The sequence below is a fragment of the Alligator sinensis genome, unplaced genomic scaffold (assembly GCF_000455745.1).
Source record: "Alligator sinensis unplaced genomic scaffold, ASM45574v1 scaffold118_1, whole genome shotgun sequence".
NCBI classification, from domain to species: domain Eukaryota; kingdom Metazoa; phylum Chordata; order Crocodylia; family Alligatoridae; genus Alligator; species Alligator sinensis.
In genome coordinates this window covers 1,522,456-1,549,519 of record NW_005841850.1, presented here as the reverse complement: position 1 = coordinate 1,549,519, position 27,064 = coordinate 1,522,456, and the positions used below count along the sequence as shown (strand labels likewise).

Here is a 27,064-nt window from a genome sequence, read left to right as displayed (position 1 = left end):
TTTTACAGGCTCATCCTTTGCATTGGGACCTTGGTTGATGTTGAGCTGTGCCTTGGGAAGCGCTTTGCTATTTTGCTATTAAAGACCAGGGTATAATTGTGAGTGGATGTTTGTTTCAGTAATTGCCAGTTGCCACAGATTTGAATAGTGCTTTGATGTGATTTAATGCCTTTGAATAGCTGTCCTTTAGGCAAAGTAAAATGGAAAAACAAAGATTAGGATGAGAGTACTTAACATTTGCTTGATACAGAGAGAGACGGCTAATAAGACAGCCCTGGGGCTTTTTTGGCCATTGAGCAGCAGCAGGAAAGTGCAAGGAAGGATCCCAAAGTCCATTGCAAAAGCACAGCTATCCCAGTGTCTAATGTGGAGAGAACTGATGTGAACTCTGTTTATACCTTAATTTCAGATGGGGTGTGTATATTGTTTTTAACGTCTGAATTATTTATAACTTGTGAAGGGAAAGTGTGAGGTGCACTTCAACTGAAAATATCCAAGGACATTTAATATAAGGACTCGGCAAAATAGGTTTCTTTTTCCTCTGCATTTCTCTCACATAAGTACATGCAATACACTGTCAAGAGTACAAATCTGTGCGCTCGCTGATAGTCGACTGGTACCTAAGTCAGTGAAAGATCTAGATCAAAACTCTAGCCAGGGGAGTATCATTCTTTAATGGCACAGGTGCTTCTAAAGGGCACACTTCAAATTGCCTTTAAGCTCTATGCTGTAGAACAAGGCTGTTTTAATGAACTGAAGGTGCTCTCATTACAGTCCTGGTGCAGTTTTTGGAGCAATCCAGCACCTTGGCACATTTACCATGGCATGGTTCCTTCATCTAGGAGCTGAGCACTAAGGGTGTCTTTACATATGCTCCGAGGTGGGATGAGGGGCGGGGGGCAATTTAAGAGTGGCTCTTGGGAGCTGCTCTAATTAAAACACCCGCAGCATCTGGTACATTCAGCATCCCATGCTGCAAAATGGCAGTGGGGGTGATGAATACACGTGGTGCTGAGGCTGCTGGAGTATGTTAATTAGTGCGCTCCAGCCGACTGGATTAATTGAGTCAGCTCCAACATCTGCTACTTAGCACGCATTGGAGCAGGCGTCGGACACGTGTAGAGGTCCCCTAAAGCTGTAAATAGACATTTCATTTGACATGGGTCTGATTTTTATCCCATTTGACCTGGATCAAAACAGGTATATCACAGGCATTTACATAGATCGCCTTTCCAAGCTGCATTGCTGTTCCTCCACCAGAGAGGAGCACACAGCCACGTTCCAGGAAAAAAGAGTTGGCACACTTTGTCCCGTATGCTTCCATGGGACTTGAAGTAGGATAGTTTGTATGTCTGTAGGAACCCGAGACAGAAAGCTTTCTTCTGGGACAAATGCAATGTCTATTTACAGACCAAGTTATTAACAGCTGAGACTTGTGTTTAAACGTTGCTGTGTTTGTTCTGGAGCTTGTCTACCTAGGAACGTGGATCTGAACGGTTACTTTGGAATAGCTCGCCATGTGTAGTACACACTAGTCCAGAATAAAAGAAACTTGTTCCAGAATATTTACTCTGTTTTATGAGCCAAAAAGCCACTTATTCTTAGTTATTTGACATGAGGAGCTATTCTGCAACAGTTGCAGTGGAATAATGCTCTCTGCTATAAATACTAGGGACACACTTTCCCCATACAGACAACTCTTGGGTTTATTAATTTTTTTTTTTTTTTATTTTTTTTCTTTTAGGATTCAAAATCTTAGCTGGCCACAAGTATACACTAGTTACAGTTCAGTGTGTTTTATCTACATTAATTTAATACAGCATGCTTTTTTTCTTTTGCCCTTCTTTGCAGTTTAATTTCCCATTAAAAAAGATAAGATCCCATTCCTCCCTTATTTGATTTTCTGAATGAAAAGAATGCATATAATACACTGCTAATGTAATGCTTAGAGTTAGCGTAGGTGGCTGCTTTAGTAACCAATACCATCTGTCCTCACAGAATACCTATAGAATTGGAAGGAAAAGAACAAATGCAAGCAGGAAGTGGAAAAAGACAGAAAGAAAACATTGCCACTGCCCTGTCAGAATAATCTTGAGACATTTAAGGAAAAAGAAACGTCTCTAGGCAGATCAGAATAAATGGAATGTCTCTGCAGCTGTGTCCTCTGGTGTATTTTTTTTGAGAGAGCCCAAAAAAGGAGATTGCATGTGCATTCAATTTGTTAGATTGGCTTGAGTAATATGTTGCTTTATTTGTTTTCTTTTTTGTTTTTACCATGGGGAGAAGCGTTTCAGTTCATTGAGAAGCCAGTGATGGCAAGGAGCGCAGATTTCCACGCTCAGATTTATAGGATAGTCGGCCAGCAAGGTTTTCCATTCAAACAGTGCACTGCTTTTAAGCGACTCTGGTGGGTAAAATTCAGGCATGGGAAAGGCAGCCCTAGTTTCTATGGAAGTCAAATGACACGAAACCTAAAATAATACTTACGAGACCCAGGACACGGGTAGAGGAGGAGTGCATTGCTTCAGTAGTAAAATGGCAGGCTTATTAAACTAAATCAGCTCAGTTTTAAAAGTCCAGATGAACTTGACCTGTGAGGAATATAATCGATCACAGAGTCGAAGTCAGACTTCTGCCTTCAGCACCCCTTCATACGTGGTGTTCTGGGAGAAAGTGAACCTCTCCAGTCCCTCCCAGTTGTGAGGAAGGATGAGACTTGTGTCCTGAAACTCTCCGGACTGTACTGCGGTCTTGTATTTGACACACTCTGACAGTGAATTCCACTGCCCTAACGTTACTTTATCTGAATGATTATGTAAATGTCCCTAATTTTTAATTTCTTCTGAGTCAGTGAGGGGCTGATCTGGTTTTCACTGTGCCCATCAAACTGTATATCAGAAATACAGTGGAAGTCATTTCTGCAATGTTGCAGCCAGTATATTTGGCAAGGCAAAATCAGTACAACTCTTTTTTTTTTTTTTCTAAACAATGCTGTTGTCCAGTCCCTTCAAGCCAGCTTGGTGGCCAGATTTTTTGCAGATATATATAGCAAAGTTTGACTCTCGATTGAGCTTCTAATTTTCCACATGTCCAACTAGAAAGTACATTTTCACCAGAGCACAGAATTGCTTTGAGAGAATTTTCCTTCTGAGAATGCGGGAGCGGAGGGGGAACATTAGGGAAACAGTCCTAGAGTTTGTCATCTCAAAGCTCTTGACTTTAGTACTGCGAAGGTATGGGGGAGGCAGTTCAAGTGTATACAGTCTAGGTGCTAGAGGGGTTTATTCCTATGTGAACAAGTTGGGAGGGGTGGCCGTCTAATCAGTGCCAGGCTGTCAAGCACATGCACACCTACCTGCTGCCAGTGCCTCTGTGTGGTTCTGCTCAGAACTTGTGCCACCACAGTGTCACATGCACCTTGGGGGTGCTGAAGGGAGTCTGCACATCCATTCTCTTGGCTTTGTGGAGGGAGGCAGAAGCCTTACACTGCTTGGCAGATGTGGAGTAACTTTCCTGGCAAAAAGGAAGGCTGTGCCCCTACACAAGAGATTTGAGGCACTTCGAGTTTTGCTGGCAGAAGTAGAGTTCTGTAAGCAAAGCTTTGTAGTGGAGACAAGGCCTCAACGGTGACCATATTGTCCTGAAATTCATGCTCTTTCCAAGCACAACATTGAGATATCACACCCAGGTACTTAGCTCTGTTTTACCAAGTGCTTGGCAGGAATAAGATCTGCAGGATTTAGTATGTCTCTTTTAACTAGGAGAGCTCCTTTCTGTCAAAAATTTGGCATTATTGTATTTGGGGAAAGACTATAAGTATTTGTTGTCTATTAGCAAACTGGAACTAAAACAGGTGTTTTAATAACCATATCATGAGAAGCAGTGGTGGCCTTAGGGTTGTTGGTACCATGGGCAAGAGTGTCATTTGAGGCTTAATTTTGATGACCTAGAAGCAAGTCGGACACTTTCAATTTCACTTTGCCCTATCTATCAAACTGCAGTGAAAGTATCTTAATACAATATTGATAATACAGATATTCAGTGTAATTAATTTTTATAGTGTGGGGGCCTGGGCAGTCACCTGGTTTGACCTCCCCTAAGGCTGCTACTGATGAGAAGGATCAGAACCATAGTACCTAAAACTTCAGGGAAGCTTCTGATCAAAATTAGCTGCATTACTGACCCATTCAAATGGGTCATGTGAATTTTACTAGCCTGAGCTCATCATTAACATTGTATTATGGGTGTGAAATATCAGCAGATAGGAAGATATTACTGATGGGGCTCTTTTTAATATGAACGTTCAGATCTGTGGTGAGGGGCTCAACTATTAAGAGTGGAGAGCACTGAATTGTCCTGTTCTAGAATCAAAAAATGTTTTTTGAAGTTGTCCAGATCAATCCAGCTTAGTGCTGTCTGCAGCTGATTGCCCAGGAATGAATCTTGCCTGATTCAGGTCCTGTGTGTTGCTTTTTCTTCTTCGTCCCACATCATCCCAAACTCTTCAGCTTCCTCCTTTAATGTTCCTGTTTGTGTAACCAAATCTACATTGAGCAATACCACTCTCATGGCATAACATGTTATGTAAGATACTGCTAAGATAAAAGTCTGATAGAGAACCAGTTTCAAAAATATAATTGAGGATGTTAAAGAAGCATTCCCAGATCCCTTCAAAATGGGGAACCTACACGGTTGTTGGCGCTGGAACAGAGTGAAGTTATAACCTTTTAAAATGTCTTTCATAAATGTCTGTCATAGACTTTATGGATAGTATTATTAGGGCTTCTGCTGATCTGTCCTAATCATACTTGGCCATTCAAGGGTATTTTTAATCTTAAGAACACTATGCAGACATTGCCATGATGCTTTTGAAGGATGGAAGCAGCGTCTTTGTTTTTACAAACGAGATCCCTGAGGGTTGGGAGTGTGTGGGACATGCTACGCACATCATTCTCTACTCTGGGCTTCCGACACAATGAAAGATTGCAAGTTGATCGTGTAATCAGTGATTTGCTTTTTAACTGTATACCATTGAAAAGAAAAAACACACGTATGCTTAGTAAGGCCAAGATAGCCTTCTGAAAGACCGAATGGCAGACCTATTATCTGTGATCTGAGATTTTTAAATAGATGTCAGAAAGATGTTATGATTTTTAAATAGATGTCACACTTGTACACAGGTGGAGCTCTCAAATTGCGTCCATAATTCCTGTCCCCGCCCCAGAAAAAGTATAAGTGTTTGCATCTGGAGTTGGGAGATCTCTGTCTCTCTAAGAAGCTTCAGTAACGCGGCATATAGAGCCCAGAGAACCCTTGACTTCTGCCATGGCCTGGGGCAATACAGGTATGCATATCTTGGCATAATTAATTTTCTGGGTTTTTTTTTTTTCTTTTTTTCTCCTTTCAGCTTTTAGATGAGGATCCATGGCCACGACTGAACTCCCCTGAGTCTGTTCCCTCCCTCATACATAGTAACATGATCTTAGATAAATATTCTGAGCTGACCAGTGAGATTGCCAGAAGCAGTCTACCATCAGTGGTAGCATCCTCTAAGGATCCAGGCCTGCAGGAGGAGAACTGCAGCAAAGCGCTAGCTTTGAGGATACATGAATCTTACAGCAATGGCTTGTCGGTTACCCTCTCACCTTCCAATTCAGCAAACTCAAGCACGGACCAAAAAAGCTTCAAGGTGTCTCCTAACAGTCAGACAAAAGCCCAAGAAACAGAGAGGACACCCCCAGCAAACTTTAAAAGGACATTAGAAGAATCCAATTCTGGCCCGGCTGTGAAGAAGCCAAGGCGTACCCTGAGTCGCAGCATTGCTGTCCAACCAGAAGGCCTGTCCACAACTCCCCAGCGCAAAAACTCGAACAAGCTCACCATGCGGCGAAGCCTACGGGGCCAGAAGAAGCTTGGTAACTCACTGTTCCACCAGCCGAGAAAAGCAGTATGCGTTTGCTGAAGGGTATGTATGTAATGGAGCATATTTTGGTCTGATTAGAATTTAGAAGTTGTTGCAAAAGTTTGAAACTCTTCCTCTTTTTTTTAAGTAGGAAACTTTTTTTTTTTTTTTTTTGGTATCAAACAGCTTTATCCCAGCCTTGTACTTGCTTGTATTATAACTGTGAATTTTGTAGATGTGTAGGGTATCAAGTCACTGTAAAATGTGTGTAAATTTGTATTCCTTCATACAAATGTAGTCTTTTTTTCCTTTGTATAATTTTTACAACAGGGCTAAACCTTGTTTTAAAAAAATCTAATCTTTTTTGTTAATTTACTCAAGTCATGAATTTGTATAAGCTTCTTGTGATGAGGATTTCACAACTTTTTACCTAAAGTAAATTATTAAACAAAATGGAAGAGATGTATTTTCGTAGTATTATACGTTCTACCCAAAGTGTGTCTTCTAGAGAATACACTAGGTCTATTTTTTGTTTTTAAAGTTTAGATTTCTCTACTCAGAAATGAAATGTATGTGGAAGCAGAGATGTTGAGTCTTGCTTTACACAGCTCAGTGTCAATTTCTTTATCTTAATTAAAATACTATGCAGTATCTTATTCAGTTGTATCTTTTGTAACCTTAATCGTCAAAAGTATTTAGCAAAAAAGTGTCTCTTATATTTTCCAAGAAACCTAAGCCCCCAAACTGTCCTACAAAAAAGCATTTCCATTCTCCTGGAAGGACTGATGACATCTTTACGCAGACAGTATATCCCTTTCAAATGTGTGCCTCAAAGGCATGACATTTCTGCCATTTCAGTAACTAGTGGTGCTGCTAATATTATTCCAACCTAAATTCTTAAATTATTTTATGATTTACAGGTTTTATGGCATATGTAGACCACATGTATGTTCACCTAAATAAAACAAGTGAAAACTTGCTGGGGGTGCCTTTTTCTTAAAATATGTGCAGCGTCTTGAAATTCAAAGCTCAAGTTTTTAAATGCTTATCCATGAGTAATGTTGCAAATACAAAACTAGTCCCCACAGTTAACAGCCTTTGTTTCAATACCAGTTCTCCTTCCCACCTGTGACTTGTTCCTTAATCTTCCAATCTCTAGCCATCACTAGCTAGAGAGACTGCCACTAATTCTACAATTAAAAATATTCTGCCTACCTTTTGGGAGTTGATGTCCCTGCAAGTATCTACCATTTTTTGTGCAAGTTTGATGTACTTCCCAGCTGGGCCCTATATGAACTCAATTGGCAGAGAAAAACTGGAGGGGAGGAGGAATAGGATGTTCTTTCATGCTTGTATCCACCAGAGGGAGGAGCTGCTGCAGTTCTGGTGTCATCAAACAACTCTAGCTTTTTAGAACCAGTCCCAGTTTAACTGCTAGGACAAGGCAGGCATCATCCAGGTCTCTTTAGCAACACCTTCACTGAATCAAGTTTGATCCCTGGCAAAATGAGCCTTCAGTATTGTGAACGGATTTTTTAAATGAAATCCTTGTGGCCAACAATAATGACATCAGAGCACTATTCCACTTTGATCTGAAGGTAGCTCAGCTACTTCCAGCAAGGTGGTTCATCTTACTGTCCCCCCACAAGGGGCTTCCAGCACCATGAGAAAATACCAAGACTTCAGTAATCCATTCCATTTTATTCAAAGGGTGCATATGTTAGAACCAGTGAACAGTGCTTGAGGCTGGTGGCTAATTACAGTAGTTCCTTTTTATTTGCTTTACAACATGAAGATAATTGTTTTGAAAACAAGTGTTGACCAACTAACCAAAGTATTTAATTAAACATAATGAATGTAATACTATTGTTCCCGATGACCAGAGGGACTGAACATACTTCAGAAACCTCAATTCTTGCCACACCCCATGAGGTGAGTATTATAGCCTTTTAATGAACAGGTGTGCTGGACTACAAAGAGGTGAAGTACCTTGCATATACTCAAACTGAGGTGAAAAATAAGAACCCAAGTGTCTAGATGCTCAGTTCTTTCTGTGAGCATTTACTACTTACGCTAGGGCTGGATCGGTTCCAGCCATGCTTCCAGCAGGAAGCGAGCCCTCAAACACGGGAATTGGGCCAATTTAACAAGAGCTCAAAGTCAAGAGTTTCATAACCTGGATGTTGGACTGCAGTGGGAAATTGCTATAGCTTTGCTGTTTCTTCATGCAGTAAGTGCCACTGCAACAAACAGCATTACTAACAGTAAAATATTTTAACATGAGAAATGAGTTGAGCATAAATGAAGTTAACCAACCTTTACTATCCAAACAATGCATATTAGCAGAAGGGTCTGGACTTCCCGCTAACTCTTCTGAAAAAGAAAACCATGTGATAATATGAAATTTTTGTCCCAACGTTACATAGATGGACTGTTTTTTTTTCTATTGGGGTCCCAATGGGCTGGAAATAGGATCCTGGGTAAAGGTTGCATTGTTTCCCTGAAGGTATCTAACCAATACTAGCAACAACTGCATTTTAAGCCTTTTCCTTCTGGTTGGCACATTTCTGATTACTAAATTTTCCTATCTTCACCAAGTTTTTCTCTTTTAAATATTTCTTCTGGGTTGACCACTTCAGTTTGCATGGGGTTTGTTTGGCCATCGTGTGCCTCCTTTATTTTAATACATGGACTATGAAACAGAATACCCGCTAGCTGGTTTTGCTACAGATAGTATACAGCTTGATATTTTATACTGGATGTAGTTGTATTATGTGAACCTAACTGTAGTCAGGCTCCCGTATGTGACCTGCTTTTAAATGTGCAAGAGAAACCAGTATTTTGAAACTGCCAGTGGCTAGGGAAGCTATTTTTGGACTTATGTTCACTGCTACTGGAACAACAAAACCCTGGGCTAAAATTATCTCCACTATCTACACGTTGCTATGGTTACAGAAATTATAAGAGGACTGAAAGGCTTTCTGAAAATTCACAATTTGTTTCGTGAAATGAATGCAACACTACCTTGTAGATTAAAATACTGCAGGTCTAGGCTGGTCCCTACAAGAAATGTATTTCTACTGCTAGTGGACAATAACTGAGGACTGCAAATATTTGGGGTTTTTTTTACTAGGGATCAGGACTTTTATCGTATAAAAACTTGCACTTGGAAACAGTTTTTAAAAATATGCACAGACACGGGGGATTTTTCTCTGATCAACTGAGCTATAATATTTGTGTAAGCCTGAACTATTAACTGCCACTTTTAATTGTGACTCTTGCCTATTAACCATTTTGATGAAATGAACTGCAGTCTTTTTTTATTCATATATTTCAAGGCACTTAGTACATCCTTAATAGCCAAGAAATTCAAACAGCTTCGCGTTAGTAAGACTGGAGAGATGTTAAGTCTTTGTAAACACGGAAGGATCTTTTCAATACACCGAGCTAAATATCTCACTTGCCGTGGGTAAATTCAGCAGAGATTAAATGAGATGGCTTCGTATGCACTATGAATTGTTGAGGGGGATGCATTATGGCTGTGCACACACATACAAGCAAACTATGCACCTACGTCCCACAAGCACAATTTCATTCACCTGCTCCTTGTTTTCCATTCTGAAAGCTGACGAACACTCACCTCCAGAGCAGTTGCTCTCTACTCCAGGGGTTCTCAAACCTTGGGATACCGTGACCCCGAGTGCTGGATGGTGGCAGCGGGGGATGGGGAGTTTGCACCATCCATACCCCCCGGGAAGTTTGCAGCCCTCTTATACATTGCTTGCGACGCCCCAGGGGCTTGCCACCCACAGTTTGAGAACCCCTGCTCTACTCCATTTTTATATAATGAATTTTATCCTCTGCTCTTAACAGGCAGCGAGAGCAACTGCAGCCCAACCTCACACACACACATCAATTGCCTCTACTGAGATGAGTGACTCAAAAATGAGAGAAAAGTATCAAAATTCACAGCTGACAGCCCTAAAACACTTTTCTTATAATGCTTTAAGCGATCCTAAACACTTCAAGCATTATAATAACGTGTTTAGGCTCACTGGAAGCATTATAATAAAGTAAGGCTAAACACGACACTTTATTATAATGCTTCAAATGATATTAAAATGCTTCTCTCCTGGTTAGGCACTTCAGGAATAAAAGCTTTTTTGTGGGGGAGGGGACCAGCTGTTGCCCAGCGGGAACCTGAGCCCCAGGCTGCCTTCTGAGGACGGACTCGGGGCGCTGGGGCCTACTCACCTGAGCCCTGGACTTCTCTGGCCCACGCGCCGCACCCTGCCGCCCCGTGGACTTCCGGGTTTGCGTCATGACGCACAACGCCCACGCCCCCTCCCGGAAGGTAAACAGCGCTCAGGCCGACTGGAAGTGGGCGGGGCTTGGGGGATTCCTTCCCTCACGATTGGCCGCGGGTCAGGGATTGGCAGGCGCCCGTCCACGTGCGCCGGGCTCTCGCGCCGGCTCTCGCGAGACCCGGATGTAAACAAAGCGCCCTCCTCCCTGTCACCCACCCTGCTTGGCTAAGCTCTGCTCGCTCAACCGAGCCTGGAGAGAGAGAGGGAGAGGGGTGGCAATCACCCATGATGGCAGCGGAGCCCCGCCCCTAGCCTCAGAGCGGGGGTTTCGATTGGGCGGGAGCCGGCAAGGCGCCTCCTGCGCTGTCACGCGATTGGCTGGCGGGGCGCGGTGTGTCAGTGCCCGAGCGAGGGTCCCAAACAGTGTCGCGCCACACGCCCCGCGGGGGCAGGGCTGCACACTGCCGGGGGCTTCCCCTGCGCCGTGCCCGCACCAACCGCCCCGGGGTTGGGGCCGGGAGGCGATTGTGGGAAGGGATCTGAGGTGAGGGGGGATGGGTGGGGATTCAGGGGGGATGGGAAGGCACTGGAAGGGGGGATGGGAAGGGATTATGGGGGAGGTTCTCCTTGCCCTACTTCTCTGTGACGGCTGTGACTTTTTTTATCATGTGATAATTGCTTTTATCTGCATTTATCGTGTATTTATCGTGTATGACTTTGCGCCCGTGACCGATCTTATTTTGCACGTGCGGCCGGTTTAGGTTTATTTCGCGATTCACCAGCGAATTGTGTGAGCGTGACCGCGCGTATCTATTAATTACGTAATAGATGTAACACGTCGCAGGGGCCTGACTGATGCAGAGTGTTTGTACCCCGAAAACCTGAGTCCTCCGTGCGAGCTGAATGGTCGTCGTGAAGAGAAAAAGGAGGACTAACATTTATATATCAAAGTAATTGCTTATAAAACTTTCCCATCTGTAGGTATCTGCGACGCAGCGATGGCAGCAGAATCTCCCCGTCGTCCTAGCCGATGTACCGGGGGAGTCGTGGTTCGCCCGCAGGCTGTCACGTAAGCGTATTTTATACGACGTCCAGTCACGCTATATGAAATGCCCGCAGGATTGTTGTACGACAAGTACCTGGTACAAACGTCCTCACAAAATCAACAGGGAATGACTAAAACAGGAAAGTTTTGTTGCGCGGAGAATTTTCCAGAGGAAAAAAAAAGTCCATGCCCTGCTCTTTCCAGCGTCCCAAGATCGTACGCAGTAGGCAGCCTCTTTAAAAAGGACACTTGTTAGGGCAGTAACCAACATGTTGACCAGCCCTTTCAAGTTGCATCACAGATAATTGTCTACCTTTATAAACAAAGGAGAAGATTGCAAAACAAATGTGTTTAGCAAGCAAAAATATTATGCTGGCTATCATGCAACTGTAACAAGTTTGACCCTTGGTTTGCTGTGTTACAGGGGACGTTTTGGTAAATAAGCATTTTTCCCAGCCTTGTGCTTATTTATTTCATTCATGTGAGAGGATATTAAGTTACAACATAGAAAGCTAATGTGCCAATGAGTGCAGTTGTGGATTTCATTATGGTGCTAGCACAGAAGAATTTATGGCCAGCCAAAACACAGCATATAAGTAAGAGTTTCTTGCTTTTGTCATGCCTCCTCAATTACCACCCTTCACTCACAGAAGCACGGTGGACTTTCTCTGTGAGAGGATCCAGAAAACCAGTGGACTTGGCTTTGCCTGTCATAAGCTGTTGTGTAGCGGCATAATTTCTTTAGGGGTGATGTTATGCTGCTGAATTGTCATTGCAATATGGTACTGTATTCAAATGCTTACACCTTCTACCTACTGTCTGCCTATGTCCTTAGACCAACGTGGCTACAATCTAAACCCCTACACCTTCTACCTGCTTTGGCAACTCTTACGTGCATATAAGAGCTAATATATATGAGCAAACAAATCAGGATCTGTTTGGTCTGACCTGGAGCAAATAGAATAAAGTTGTTCCTATAACTCCGTGAGAAGGTTCTTGCAACCCAGGCTACTATGGGAGGGAAGAAATGCTAATATCACAGCACTGTGCATCAACATGCATTGCTGTCAGTGCTGTGCTAGTGAGAGCCCTGAAACTGAGTAGCTCCCCTCAATTTCAAGGCTTCTTATGTCAGCCCCTTGACAGGTGCTTCCCTTTCACTGTTTCTGACCCACTTAAACAGAGTATAATTAGTTACAAAGTAGGTTATAGTTGCAATTAGCATGCGGTTTTACTGCAGTACAATCAAATGACAGAGTGGACATCAGGGCTGAAAGATGCTACACACTTAAGCAGTTTGTGCATGTACAGTGGTTATCTCTGCATATTAGTTATGTTACAGTGCACGCAATAAGTAACATTGGGACTCTCGCTATATTCTATAGGTAAGTTTAATTATGTACTTACAGGGCACGTCTACGTGAGATGCTATATCGCCATAGCGTCACCCGGCACAAACTGTGACGCCGATGCTACTGCATGGTAGCAACAAGCCACTGCACAGTAGCTGCTAAAAATAACTGTGCGGCATCAGGACTGCACAGTAGCGCGAGTTACTGCACAGTCTGCTGCACATGTAAATGCTCCTACAGTGTGCTTTACTTATCTGCATGCCATATATGTGCATGTGAGGAGGTGTGGTGATTTGTTACACGTTATGTTGTGCCAACCTGAACAGCGGATACCTGAATAGGTATCCTCTTTTATATCAGAATTTTAACTTTTTTTAGGTAACATGGTACAAATTTCAGCCTTCTGCCATTGTTTTGAATTCCTAGGTTATATATAAAAATAATGGCAACATTTATTGTACAAAACATAAGAGGGACATGTGCAAGAGACAGGTTTGTGTTTGGCCTCAAACACAGATTTCAGTCCCCCCGTAGAAGCTAGTTAGAAATCTCTTGGGTTTTAAAAATAAGCATTTTGAAGTTATTAGCCTGCAGCACTCTGGCTGTTCCACATGACATAATTTCTTTCAAGAGAGATTTAGGTTACATTTACTGAACAAAACACATCTGCTTGCTTTATCCACAAGCAGTGTACCTTGGAAGGGTTCAATGTTCATTTTCATCTCTGAAATGAGCAATGAAGTCATTACCACTCTACTGTTATGATGGTTGCTGATGGACTATCACCTGAGAATTTCATACATTAATTATACTGTATTACACCTCTTTTTTTACAAATGGGCATGGAAAAATTATGACTTGGCCAGGACATCCAGTAGGTTAGTTGCAGAAAGAAGAGGAGGAAAAATACAGGAGTCCTATGGCCAACTTTTCTATCGAACCACTAAAATAAATTCTGATTAGCTTTGTAATCTTTAAATCCAGTTTTGTCAGTCTCGATTCAGAGTCTGTGGCATACAAGTGTATGCAGAAACTTATGTCTTCTGCCATACTACTGTCTTTGCTGGAGGAAGCCTCATTGTTTAAAAGATGTAATCTTTTCTTTGTGTGTGCATAATATTTGTACAGTTCTGTTTTAGGAGAAAAACTAGAAAGTGACTAAGTTTTTTGGTATGAAGAATCTGGATTTCCCACACAGTTCTACAAACTCTGTCAACGGTGATCCAATTTCTTTCTTGTGATTCATATGCCGAGTTTGAACAACACAGGTCTTATTTAATATGTAAAGAATGTCTGCCAAAAATAATCATAAATTTGGAATCTTCCAAAGCTTTTTGGTGGATGAGAGCTTGGAAAATTGCTAATTGTCTTTGTTTAGATTTACATCAGCAGTTGAACACAGTGTGTATTGCTACAGCAATCAGTTGCCATGCTTTATAGAAAATATACATTTCTTGCATATACACCAGCCTTATTTTGTTGCTCATTAGCTGCACAGCATACTTGGCTCACCTCTCTTGTAAAATAATCTTTAAAAAAAAAAAAGCCTTACATTTTGTTCCGGTACATTTAAACTATCTTGCAGCATACATCATCGCCTGCTTAACTGCAGCTGCTAATGAATTGCCAGGAGCAGTGAGTTTTACAGGCCTAAATGCACTGTACTGAAAATGCCTTCCTCTTGCTCTTAGCCAGTTTTATCTTGGAAGCTGACGGTAGATGGGTCCAGCAATTTGACTTCAACATGCTACATAGCACATGTAAGCCAGCAGGTAGTTCCTCTTGCCCAGGGAAAGAAATGTTCCAGACACTATTCTTTTTAAGGCCTTTTCCTCAGGGCTTGTTTTATTGTCCACAAAGTCACTGAAAAACAAAAAAGCAAATCAACTGGAAAAAAGCTGAGCAATATTTCCCAAAGGCTTGCCCCGCTTTAACTGTCAGGAGGGAAGAGGACTCCAGCTCTCCTTTGACTTAACTTTCTCTTCCTTTTATATTTTGTCAGTCTGCTGCCCTATTACCCCCTTGCAGACTGTGGTTTCGTTACGTTACGTGGTTGGGTGGTTTATTAAGGTAGTGAGTCCCAGACTTTTCAGTACTTTGCCTAAAATCCAGCATGTTTAATTATACTCTCCTACGTGTTAACTTGATATTCCTGTAACACTGTAAGGGAAGTATGGAGGTTTGCATGTCAGTCTTGGCACTGCAAACCAATTAATTTATTTATAAAATACATGCCGAAATTAAAGTTGCTTCTACCATATGGTGCAAATGTAAGTCTGTATCCTTATAAAAATAGAGATTCTTTTTAAGATTTTTTTTTTTCTGTTCTATTCAGCATTTAGCAGGCAATCTAAACTGAAACATAACATGCATCATTTCCTTGGTGGTGCATGCACTTGTGTTTATGTCCATGCGATGTATTCACATCCTATTTTAGACATTCCAGATAATTAACAACTCCTTTTTCTTGTCTTCCAGAGAACAGTCATATATGGAAAGTGTTGTTACATTTCTTCAAGATGTTGTACCGCAGGTAAATGTGTATCTTTCATAAAAGCCAAAAAAAACCTCTTTGCCAATTGGATAACCAATACAGAAAGGTTATTGAAGATAAATAGTGATATTTTTGGTCCAATCTATGCATAACTTTAAAGGGCCAAGGCTTTTTAAGAGTAATTTTCAATGCTTTATTTTAAGTGCACCATTTGAGACCCCTTATAGGGGGTCTTAGACAATTAACGGAGGACTGTCTTCTGAAGCTGTCTGCAAGTCAGGCCCCTTTGTGGGTTCTTCAGTTGGGCACCTAAAATCATTAGTTAAGTGAAAATCTTAATGCATTGAAGTCTGTTTGGGGAGTGGGGGAAGTACTAGGAAGATGATTTAGCTGTTCCGATACTTAAAGATGTATCAGTGAAGGAGATCTACTTGTGAGGCAGATGGAGAACACACTGGTAGGGTCCAGCCCTTCGGATACTGGAGCACTTACCCAGGTGCTATTTCTGGACCGTGCTTAGGATCCTATGTGTTGTTTCAATCTTGTTGTCCCCCCATCCTCTCTTCACTTGCTCTAGAACCTCCTGATTCTTTAGGGTTGGGGGAACCTGCTAATCTATTCCCCTACAGCCTCTAGCTTGCTGTGAGTGAGGGGAACCAGATGAGTTTGCCACTGCTTTCTCCTGCAGGCTGTAGTTCTTGAATTGTCCTTTGGGGAGAATAGCTTTGATGCTGGTCTTTGCTGTTCATAGCTTTCCTCAGCAACAATTGAAATTAGTGATTGTGATCACTGCCCTAGTGCCCACAGGCCTGTAAGTAGCAGGGGGAGACTAACCAGAATGGTAATTTCATGCTGCTAGTGTCTGGAAAAGCAGTGGGCAGTAGTAAAGACACTGCAGCTATTCATCTCTAGACTCAGGAAGGCAGCAATATGTTGGCTTATATCTGGAAGGTGAGTTCAACTCCAGAAACCATTTCTTTTTTTTTTTTTTTTTTAAATTGGCAACTCTCTCCCTCTCCCTGAGAGAAGTTTCCTGCTCATTACTGGTAATTTGTCAAATGCATTTTTTAAAGCCATGATGAAATGAAGCATAGTCAAATTTGCAGTTAAAGGGTGTGTATGTGTATGTGGTTTTTTTCCCCTAGAATCTTTTTCTGTAGTTAAAATGATGCAATCTGTGTCTAACTTTACAAACCAGTTTGCTTTGAAAACATGGAACATGCCTTGTTTTGAAAAGTAATACCACCACTAATTTTTTTCATTTATATTTTCAGTTCATATTATTGTCTATCTGGTATGCATAAAGTGATTATACAAGTTCTTTTCATTTAAAATCCAAAATGCTGCACAGTATTTTGCAATAATTCAGTTGGAAACTATGTTTTTTCCATTGTAACTCATGTTCTGACTACCACAGCCTCTCCTGAGAACTGTAAAACTTGTGCAGCCTAGAAGCACCAAAAAGCTCCATTTCAGAGTTTCTTTGTATCGCATCCGTTTAGGGGTATCTGCAGAATATATTTAACTGAAGTATGGATGTGCTTTGCTGGAGTTATACAGTATTCATTTCCGAACTTAAACATGTTGGGTATATTAATGTCATGATTATAATGAAAATTCCATAGTAAAGACCTCTTGTGTTTTGCACTGTTGCTTATAATGTTTTTAAGTGCATCAAAAAGGAATTTAAAAATGAGTATGCTCCACATAGAGATATGTTTTCACTGATAAAATCAAGGATTATTAAAACTTTTGTCTTAGTCTGTTTAGCACAAAGACAGGTACTGTTATTGTTCTGATTATAAGTCTTGTCGCCTTTTTTCCGTCCAAAAGAACCATCAGCGTTACATTTGACTTATGGGGCTGACCTGTAATGGGCCCACTACAGTCCTGACTTTTATATTTGCGGTCTGTCTGTGCATACAGTTAAGTGCAGTTTTTAGTATTTTGAGTGCATTTAACTCTTTAAGCCCTCCTAGATTTTTGATTCTCTTTTGGGATTTCATAAGCGCAACAGCAGTTCAAAGTCTTTTTTCTGTACTTATCAGCTAATATTCTGGCAAGACACTTTTTCCCCCCTCTAAAATCAAACCTGAAAATGTGGGCTGGGCCTAGATGCAGGGTGAACTTATAATCAGAACATGGTATATATTACTGAAAAAATCCAAAGCCAGTTAGCATATCTACACTGCTTCTGGAAAGCTGTGGACTTGCATGTCATTTTTTTTTCCATTAACGAGCTAGACTAACTGAATTATATTTTGTATTTTAAAATGAAGGATTTCATGGTGAGCATACTTAATTTTAAATGTATCTAAGAAAAGGTATATGCTGGAATACTGTTGTGTGTGTGTGTGTGTGTGTGAGTTTTTTTCGCCTTGCTGTTCCTGATGTAATTTATAGAGGAAGGAAAACAATTAAACTTTGTTTTCTTATCAGCTTTTCTGCTTTTGTTGTAGGCCTACAGCAGTACTCCACCAACAGAAGAAAAAGAAAAAATAGTCTGGGTCAGATTTGAAAATGCAGACATAAATGGTATGACTATTTTCTTCTCCAACTTATTTTTATTCTTGTATCTCTTAGGCTTATGCACAACAATCTGAGCCAGCAAAAGCATAAAATTGCAATATAGACAAAAGTTTGCGCATGAAGAATAGCTTTATAAAGAACAGGCACGTTCATGGCAGAGTTTGTCAGGCAACATCCTGAGTGTATCTGAAACATCTTTTGAAGATGAGCAAACTCTGGCTTTGAAGAAGTGAGGGAAGCAGATTCCAAAGGAAGTCTCTGATCCCTCCCATTATTCAAATTGGTTGAAATTAAAATGTTGAATTGGGTATAGCTAGTGGACTGGTTGATTCCTAGTTTAAATCACTTGATCTCTCCCACCAGCCTCATTCCCACACAGTGAACTGGTGCAGTGACATAATCCATATTCTGTGGTAGCCACTTAAGATGTTTTGCCTCACTCTTTCCCAGTAATCTCTTTTCAAATAAGACAGGTTATAGACAACATGATTGGTAAGGTCGGTTCAGTGTCAAATGAATAACGGTCAGATGAGTATTTGCTTGAGCGAATCAAAACATCTTGCACTCATATGGGTGTTAATAGTGCATGTCAATTTGTTTGTACTAGTCATGTAGTTGCAGGCAGCTGTCCAAATCCTCTGGAACCTTCTGGAGCACAATGGTTTGAAACTCCATCGAGGTTTGCTTCTTGACTGCATCTTTAGTCTGCTCTTTTTGTCCCAGTGGTCAGGACTTGCTCTTGTTCCAGATGAGACTCAATAGCATGGCCCAGGGCTGGGGTTGGGAATCTTTATGGCATGTAGGACAGGTTACATGATTTACATCCTTTGGAATGGCACAAAGGCTGCTGGGTCTAAAATTCACAGAAGATGGAGATGGTAAAAGGCCTATTGATCTGTGTGAGTCATTGCCTGCAGCTCTAGCCAGTGCATATTGTTCCCTGCTGTTTTTTGTTTTCCCTCACTGTCCATCTTAAGTATTCTAGCCTCTTCCCTTGAAGAGTCTGCTTTGCTGTCTAATAGACAATCTCTTGCATTTAGTCAGACCACTAGTCTAAACTTACCTTTGTCCAATTTAATCCTGTTAGTTTTATTTAACCTGCTTGCACCCCCACCCCCCCCATAATTTTTCATCTTTGCATGCTTTTAAAAAGTGATGATTTACACTCTAATGAAGAGAGGCCCAGGTAAAGTTATACACATTTGGTTATTTTGGCTTGCATTTAGCTTGTCTTCATATTTTCCTCAAGCACTATGATGTTTTTATGGGAATTGTCTTCCTCGTGGGGATGTTGTGAAGATTAATTAGGTGGTATTTCTAAGTAGTTTTGATTTGTAGAAGTGCTACATAAGTATATGTTTTTCTCCCCTATGAATTTCCTCTGTTCTAAAATGAGAACGTATTAAAGAAGACATCTTTGATCCCTCTATTTTCTTTGTGTAATGTATCTTCCACAAGGCACTAGTAATCTCTGTTAATAAATAATATCTCAGCAGAACACTGTAGACTCTGCAGATCTTATAAAGTTGGCTTCAGAGTGGTAGATATGAAATGTGAAGAGGCCTATTGCAAGGACTTCTTGTTACGTCTAGAAAATTAACTTTACCGTGTCATGTTAACCACAGAAGGTAGAACTAACAGAAATCCTTGGGGCAGCCAGTGAGAGCTGGCTTTGTGAGGTGGGATAGGAAATATCCCAGCATCTTTCCATCTGCACTGACATGTTGTATCCTCTCACTTGAAATTCTGTTTACTGAGCCTACTCCTTATGTCTAAGGGCTGTGTCCCACTATTTTTTTTTTTCAGTCGTAGGAATGTAAAGGCTGGAAACACTTTGGTTTTACCTTTAGTTGTAGTAATGGGAACATGGATTTAGAAAAAGGCATACAGTGTAACTGTGCTAAGACTGATTGGTTTTAACTAGATATCTTTGCTCCGATAATCAAACCCACTTTAGATACGTCAAGGAATATGGAGCTTCATGAAATACACAGTACTGGAAATGAACCCCCTTTGCTGCTAATGATTGGATACAGTGATGGAATGCAGATATGGAGCATACCTGTAAGTACACCGTAAACTTCACCTTCAGACATTAAGACTTACCCAGATACTGTTGTTAAACCATATCTAAATTTTTGGAATAGAATGTAGTTGTACTACTTTAACTATTTCCTACTCAGTATTAGAAAGATTCAGCATTCACCCATATTAAAAAGATTAATATTTGGTATGCCTCAAACTTAAATTCAGCTACTTCAAATCTGATTTCCCCCCTCCCCTTCCCCCCCCCAGATAATTGCTTTTAAAATACATTTCCAGAATCTGATCAGAGTAGAGTACAGTAACACTTCAGAGAAATCAGTATTACGAATATGGGGAAATAATCAAAAAGGTCCACAAGAAGGAGGCAATGGCAAAACCTTGTTTCTTTAGGGGAAAAAATGTGAAAAGCTTGTCCTTTTTTCTAGGAATGCAGGCCTAACAGTATTTTACAATCGCAGTGTTTGTCATGTGCATGATTTGCAATTTTAATTTTATTAAAGTCTATATGCGCATATGGGTTTGATTTTATTCTGTCAAATGTACCACGCAGTTTGTGTTCCAGAATAGTTACGAGCACATGGACTCAATTTGGGGAATTTTCCCCAAATTTCTTGAACTTTAGGAGGACGTTTAATACAGTATGTGATAAAATTCTTAACTCATAAAAACCAGTGTGTACAACACCTTGTACTTGAGAAAAAACCTAGTGAGGATGAAATTTCTCCTCCTCTGCATGTAACGCAAGGAGTTTCTATAAAAAGGTTCTTGTTTTACATTTATTCATTGGTATAGAAGAGGATAGGTTTATCAAGCCAAGCTACACTTAAGAAAACACGGTGGATTTTTTTTTCCTTTTGCTCTTTGTAAAGGCATATTGCATACCTTATTGAGACCTGTGTTTAAGACTAGCACTTTAGTATTACAAGAGGAGAAAACTGGAATATGTACCCTTTTTTCTCTGAGGAGGAAACAAAAATGAAAACCAAAAGCCAGCAATTTGATTAGACCCTAATACACTGTGTAAAACTTCATGTAGAGTTTGAGAACTGGTATTTCTACTTGCATTTCCTGAGGACTTACTGAGGATTTCTAGTATTCAAGATGATATTTTGGAGGTAGCAGAGGGAGTTTTCAATGCTGTTTTATTTTTGTTTTGAAAGGTTTGTTTGTTTTTTCATGTAATGTTGTAGCAAAATAAAGGGGTTTTTTTTACATTTCCTTTAGTCTCTTGAAATAATTGTCACTAAAAAAAATCCAAACAATGCATAATCAGTTTTGTATGCAGTTAACTTCTTAAACATGAAATATTTTTACATTTCTATACCAAAGTTAGCAGTTAGAAATCATTACGCCTATCTTCAAAGTGTACTACAGAAACCAAACATTAGGTGTCACTAAGATATCGAGCTAAGAAATAGAGTATTACAGCTGCAGCAGTAACTGAAATTCTAACAGAACTTCCAATAAAAAGTGGTTAGGATGCATAATAATTACTCAGATCGAGGTTAGTGACATTTCTTCAATTTGTCTGAACATGCTCAAATTTGATCTTTTCAAAATGGAAAAGGGTTTCCTTGAAGGTGGGCAGAAGTAGACACCTATTTTGCATAGTTTTGTAGATTTGTTATGACCAGTTGATATGGTTTGCCGGTCTGCAGCCACTTCTGGGCTGCGGTTTGCTGGGCCGCGGCATAAAATCTTTGGGAACCCCTGAGTTAGTTTGTCTCGATCAGAGTAGCTGGTTCTTGGGGGATGCAGCAAGGCATTACTTTCAGGCTGAGGTGAGAGTTCCTTGCATCCCTCTCAAATGACTGTCTGCGGTCATGTAAAGAAGTCTCCTTGGTGGAAGCCTTTTGTATCCTTGTTCTCGGGGGAGGTTTCCATGAGATGGGACCTTTTTTTTTTGTCTTTTTTGTCAGAGGAGTGGAATAAGAATGTCTTGGCAAACTCAATTTTCCTCCTTTTAGGGGAATGGGACTCTGCCTGAAGGTAACATAGTTATGTCACAGAGTACCATATTCACCACTTTGTCACCTCTGTCAGCAAAAGAAGCTCCACGCCAGTCCATCAGCATTCTCCCCAGCACCCTTGCCATGTCCTTGTGTTTCAGTACTAAATATCTTGCTTTTTTTTGCATTTGACAGCATATAAGAAAAATGGAATTGAAGTCCCAAATACCTGCTAGTATTGTCTATTTTTCCATGCCGATGCTTCTCACTAGCCCATAAACAACTGTCTGAATGCTGGAGAACGTTTGTGTCAAAGTTGATATGCTCACAGTGGCATTTTATGGAAGAGTTAAAGGGTTTTCTGAGGATTTGGTGCCACTCATTTAGGTCAGTCACTTTGAAGGGCATGGGGTATTGAACTAACACATGCGCTCAAACACCGTGAAGTGTTGTAACAAACCATGAAATCGAGGCTCTGAAATAAAGCAGAGATTCAGACAAGTGAATCTTTGGAGCAGATTCTTGATGAGATTGAGATGGTTATCTTTAGGTGGCATTTGATACGTGTGTCTTGACAACGTGAGTTGTCGTAGCTTGGATAGATGTCAGGAGATATGCAGCACTTAGGGTATCAGATGTCCATCAAGATTTGAGGCCACTCGAAAAGAGGGAAGTATTTTTGGAGAAAATGTAGAAAATGATTATTCATGTTTCTCATTCATTTGAAAGGAGGTGATACCATGTGGATACTTGAAACCATAGTTTGTCAGACCCAAGCCTTTCTTGACTGATTTCTTCCAAGCACATTTATAGCATTTTGGGATGTTTATAAATGCTTTATAAAGGAGGAGTCCTGGATGGCTTCTTTGGTTTCAGTTCTTGAGTTTGTACGATTACTAATTTTTAAAGCAGTGTACACAAGCAAAACTGGACCAGGGGAATTTAATTAATTCTGGTATTATATCTGCCCCCAACTGGCCCAGTGTCGGAGGTATCCCTGACTGCAATTAAGTTTGCACTGAAGGAGTGAGGAAAGACTGTCAGCTCTGTTCCACGGCACTTCTTTTTAAGTCTTCTTACATAGAGTTTGCAAGATCTAAGGCAGCGGCCCTACTACAGATGATGAGCAACATTGTGTGCATGTATATCCTAGTTTGACTTCCCAGTTTGCTTTTTGTTTGTCCTAACCTTAATTTTTGTTGGGTGTCAGGGTTTTATAACTAAGACCTCTAAAAAGTCTAGGCATAGTCAAATCTAACTTTCCCTTTTCTTAAGATTTTTGTTTTGGTTTTTAGGGGGTAGAAGAGAGCTTGCAATGACGTGTCTGATTGACCTTCTATATAAATATATGCATTTTACTTAGCAACAGCATGTGTGTGTGTGTGTGTGTGTGTGTGTGTGTGTGTGTGTGTGTGTGTTTTGGAACAAAATATGCTTATCTCTTTTTCTATATCATCATATTGAGTCTCTAGTTTATAATTGGGTGATGTTATCTCTGTTAAGAGAGGTCTCAGATTTTTAATATTTACAAGGGCTTTCAGTTTAAAAAAGCAACAGTCTCAGTGTTTGCGTGAAAAGCCACACATGCAGGCTGTCATCTGCGGCATTGTGCTTTCTTTCCTCATTCAATTGGACTCCTATTCAGCACTTAATAAAATAATGTGCCGCAGGCAGTCCAGTTTGTGTCTGAGTGATTATGAAGTGTTTATGACAGCTACTAAGCTGACACTCTCCATAATGGTGTTACATTGACTTCTAAACACCTTTGCAGTCTGCCTCCAGGAGTGCGTCTCTCTCTGCAGTCTGAGTGCTTTTACATTAACATCTCCTCGGAGTAAGATCTTTGACTAGGGAAGTGTTACTTGCAAATGGAAGATACCATTAGAGCCGCTTCAAAGGACTGAAATAATGTTTGGACTGCTGGATGCTGAAGTAACGGCTGGGGTTTTGAAGTGCGGTGTCTAAATCTGTGTTGCATAAGTGGAAGGTGTCTATCGAAACTACTTTTTTCTTTGATCTTTACTTTGAAAGAGGGGTGGAAAGGTTAAAAGTGTTCTTAAAATACGCCCCTAGAAGCGGGAAGAAACACTGGCGCATACAGAAGTCTGACTAGAAGGTCCTACTTAATTACTGTGTAGTGTGTTTTTGTGCCGGTTTGGGAATTTGTTTTTCCTTTGCTCACACTTTGTACACGGTGTTGGAACCAGAAAACACTTGGAATTGGTTTCTGCCTAATGTGGTTTCCCAGTGGCTGTTCTAGGTGTTCCTAGTCAAAGAAATGCATGTTGGCTGGTTTTGCGGCTGCTGATTTTTATTATTATTACTGTACGAAGGAACAGTAGACAATGACGACATCGATTTAGCCATTCATATTTCAGTTATAAGAGAGCTATTGGGCTTTAAGAAATCAGGAACTTGACTGACAAAGGAGACTGTATTGTAGCAGCACACGGTAATATATAATTAAACAAATTTATATGGTTGCAGCACAGTGCTGCTGTTTCCAACAGTCTGCAGTATTGTGTCTTATGATCGGTAACGGCCAATGGATGAAGACCGGTGAGGCGGAGGCATATCTGGACAACTTCCGAATGCCATTGTCGTCTCTGATTTCTCTCCGCATCATAAACTGACACATATATTAGTCTTGATAAATGCATAAAGAATTGCAACATAGCAAAACTAGCTACTGTATTCATGCAGGGGACAGTAGAGCTGTTCTTTCCCCCCTCGCTGTCTTCCAAAAGCCCTGCATGGTGGCTTTCTTAACCCTTTTGGAGTTTAGTCCGTTCTGGCAAAAGTACCTACATGTGAGGTGGAAAGTATGTTACAGATTATGCGCTTGCTTCTGTGCCTCTTCCGACCTCACGGGCTTGGGCCCTGTGCAGTCACCTCCTGCATGGAGACCTGTGTAAATGCTTGCAGTAGCCACTTAGAAAAATGTGTGAGAATTACCCAGTTATATCATCCTTCCAATATGTGTCCAGAGACTCTGGGGGAAAACTAACTTGTTTCATTGTGCTCGGAGGTTTGGGGGAGAGGCTAATTTTTTTAAATCTTATTTTCATATGGCAAATATTTTACATTCTTATTTGAGTGCTTTTTTCTGGTCTGATGTGCACAACCTGCACAGTCTCTTGTGCTGAAAACTCGTGTGATTTATAATATATCCAACACCTGTGGGGGAAGGGAGGAAAGAAAAACCCGACTCCTCCTTTCTGCAGCAGACCCTTTGGCAGACTGGAGGAGGAGCAGTAAGGTCTGAAGGGAGTTTCATGTAGCTCTACTTGGATAGAGCCTAAGACTGAATGCACAGCCTTGAAGGATAATTGTGCCCCTCCCGTGTCTGCTTCCCATATATATATGTTACTTGTCTGCTTTTGGGTAGCGATGGGAGAGGTGAAGAAGCACTGTCCCATACTACGGATGCATATTCAGTCTGCAGCCTGAGCATGTTAAGACTGCTCAAAACATGTTGCGCTTAAAATGGGAATGTTGACAGAACTGTAACTAAAGGCATTAGCAAGCTGCCATAGCTAGTGTGTTTTTGTTTTATTTGAGATCCTTGTATTTTTTCCATGGTGGCTACAATTTTAACATAATTAATTCATTCAATATAGCTGCCTTTTCATACTGGTCCTGGCAGTACCTAGGAGGGCCATCCCATTCTGTTCAGAGGAGCATGTAAGTGGGGGGGATTTAATTTTAAGAAAACAAATGGCCCAGTTTGTGTTACTTTGTAATAGTTTGGTAATTAAAAAAGCTGTTTTTTGGGGTTTTTTTTGCCATTTAATGGTGATAGTCTAATTTAACAAATGAAAAAGTGGAAGTTGACTTTTTTCCTAGCCATTTCACTTTCTCCTCTTTTTTGCTCTTGACCATTAATTTTCTTTCTAAGTTTAAAACCAAATGTAAATTAAATTCATACTGGTTCCACTCCCTAACTCGTAATACTAGTGGGTGCATCTACACATGCAATAAACTCTGGAGCAGTTTGAGCCGGAATAAACTGTTCCCAGGAACAGCATCTACATGTGTGTCCAGAACAGCAGCAATTTGAGCCAGGGCAGAGTAGGCCCCTGGCTGGCTGGGCTGATCAGGTGCAGTTTATGCCTGTGGTCAGCATCTACACGTGTTAATTATTTTGCTGTAAGATAGTACTGTCCCTGTCAGTAGTTTACTGTGCCCTAATACTGGGACGTATGTAGACGGTGACTTTAGTGCAGAGCTAAGTAGTCTACTCGGCAATAACGCACGCAGCTAGATGCACTCAGTTTGTTTTTTTTTCTTTAACCTGAGCTTTGTGGTATAGTTCATGGAGGCATGAACAACCCTGTAGCTACTTGCAGATGTTAAAAAACAAAACAAAAAAACCCTGCACTTTTACCAGAAGAAGCAGCACGTTACTTTGAGCCAGCTCCACAATGTCTATGAAGATTGGGAGCTTTGAAAATGTATATATTTTTTATTTTGATACAATATTATATCGTAGGTCAAAACCATAACTGGAATTAAAAAGTGGGTTCCTAATAACTCACCTAACATCTTCTCTCTGTGTTAGTGACAGTCAAGTTTCTGTGTCCTAACAATTTGCAATTTTATGTCTGCATTTTAGTTTAAGAATCCGATTTCTAATCTTCAGTTTTGGTGTCTGCGTACATTTTTGGCACATTTTTTTTTCACCATGTGAAAGCTATTTTCTATGGTCGGAAAATATTATTTTTTTCCATACAGCGTGAACAAATCTTTCTTTATTCTGTTTGTTACGGGTCCAAACTGGTATGTCCCAAACAACAAAATTCTGTCATAAAATTAAGCAGCGGTCATAAACTAAATTATGCTTTTAAAGTGGTAGCCCAGAATGTGCAAGGGGAGAAGAAACTGTTTCCTCCATTTTCCTGATCTCTTCTCACATGGGGGAGAAGGGATGAAGTCTTCATTTGGGCAGCTGACCTCAGGTTGGATAGAGCCTTTGCTTACTATCTTGCAGGCAGGTCTGCAGATTTAAGTCTCATCGACCTGTGGCTTGACCATTTGCACTGTGGAAGTTGCTAAGTTCCTTCACACCAGCTTGTAGCTGCTACTTTGGATTCACCCTTTTTGTAGAAAGAATACCTGAAGCTGCTTTGAAAGCTTCATTTTCGGCTCTTAAAATCTGTTTGGAAGCTTTCTTGGCGTTTGGAACAGGAAAAGGAAACTTCCAAGAACTTTGAATGCTGCCGCAGGGACTCGCTGTTTAGCTGGAGTAAATCCAAAATGGCAGCCACAAGCAACTTTCTCCATAGGTGCTTTTTGCTGAATTATAAGCTTTGTTTTCAGTTCCTAAAGTCTATTTATATTTTGTCTAAGTTCAGGAGACTAGGAAGCTCAAGGGACTGGTAATGGGGTGTGGAGCCTTTCACCTTTTTATAGTTGCCAGCTCACACCCACCTTAGGCTGG

General features: G+C 40.8%; 2 protein-coding genes and 1 long non-coding RNA gene across 5 annotated transcripts in view; 2 read left to right on the top strand and 1 right to left on the bottom strand.

Annotated features, from left to right (window-relative positions):
• The window catches only part of PPM1D (protein phosphatase, Mg2+/Mn2+ dependent 1D), a 51,557-nt gene extending 44,680 nt beyond the window's left edge, over nucleotides 1-6,877 (top strand). For both annotated transcript variants that reach the window (XM_025210125.1, XM_025210131.1), the window contains exon 7: nucleotides 5,408-6,877. In XM_025210125.1, the coding sequence (XP_025065910.1) occupies nucleotides 5,408-5,962 (555 nt within the window). In that variant the 3' untranslated portion in view covers nucleotides 5,963-6,877. The remainder of the gene's footprint in view (nucleotides 1-5,407) is intronic.
• The window catches only part of LOC112551100, a 29,949-nt gene extending 19,744 nt beyond the window's left edge, over nucleotides 1-10,205 (bottom strand). The window contains exons 1-2 of the long non-coding RNA XR_003095258.1: nucleotides 10,157-10,205; nucleotides 8,219-8,275 (exon numbers count right to left, since the gene is read on the bottom strand). This is a non-coding gene — a long non-coding RNA (uncharacterized LOC112551100). The remainder of the gene's footprint in view (nucleotides 1-8,218; nucleotides 8,276-10,156) is intronic.
• A 431-nt stretch (nucleotides 10,206-10,636) lies between these two features.
• BCAS3 (BCAS3, microtubule associated cell migration factor) overlaps nucleotides 10,637-27,064 on the top strand; it is a 447,594-nt gene continuing 431,166 nt past the window's right edge. For both annotated transcript variants that reach the window (XM_025210099.1, XM_025210105.1), the window contains exons 1-5: nucleotides 10,637-10,753; nucleotides 11,191-11,278; nucleotides 15,085-15,139; nucleotides 17,560-17,635; nucleotides 19,587-19,693. In XM_025210099.1, the coding sequence (XP_025065884.1) occupies nucleotides 11,208-11,278; nucleotides 15,085-15,139; nucleotides 17,560-17,635; nucleotides 19,587-19,693 (309 nt within the window). In that variant the 5' untranslated portion in view covers nucleotides 10,637-10,753; nucleotides 11,191-11,207. The remainder of the gene's footprint in view (nucleotides 10,754-11,190; nucleotides 11,279-15,084; nucleotides 15,140-17,559; nucleotides 17,636-19,586; nucleotides 19,694-27,064) is intronic.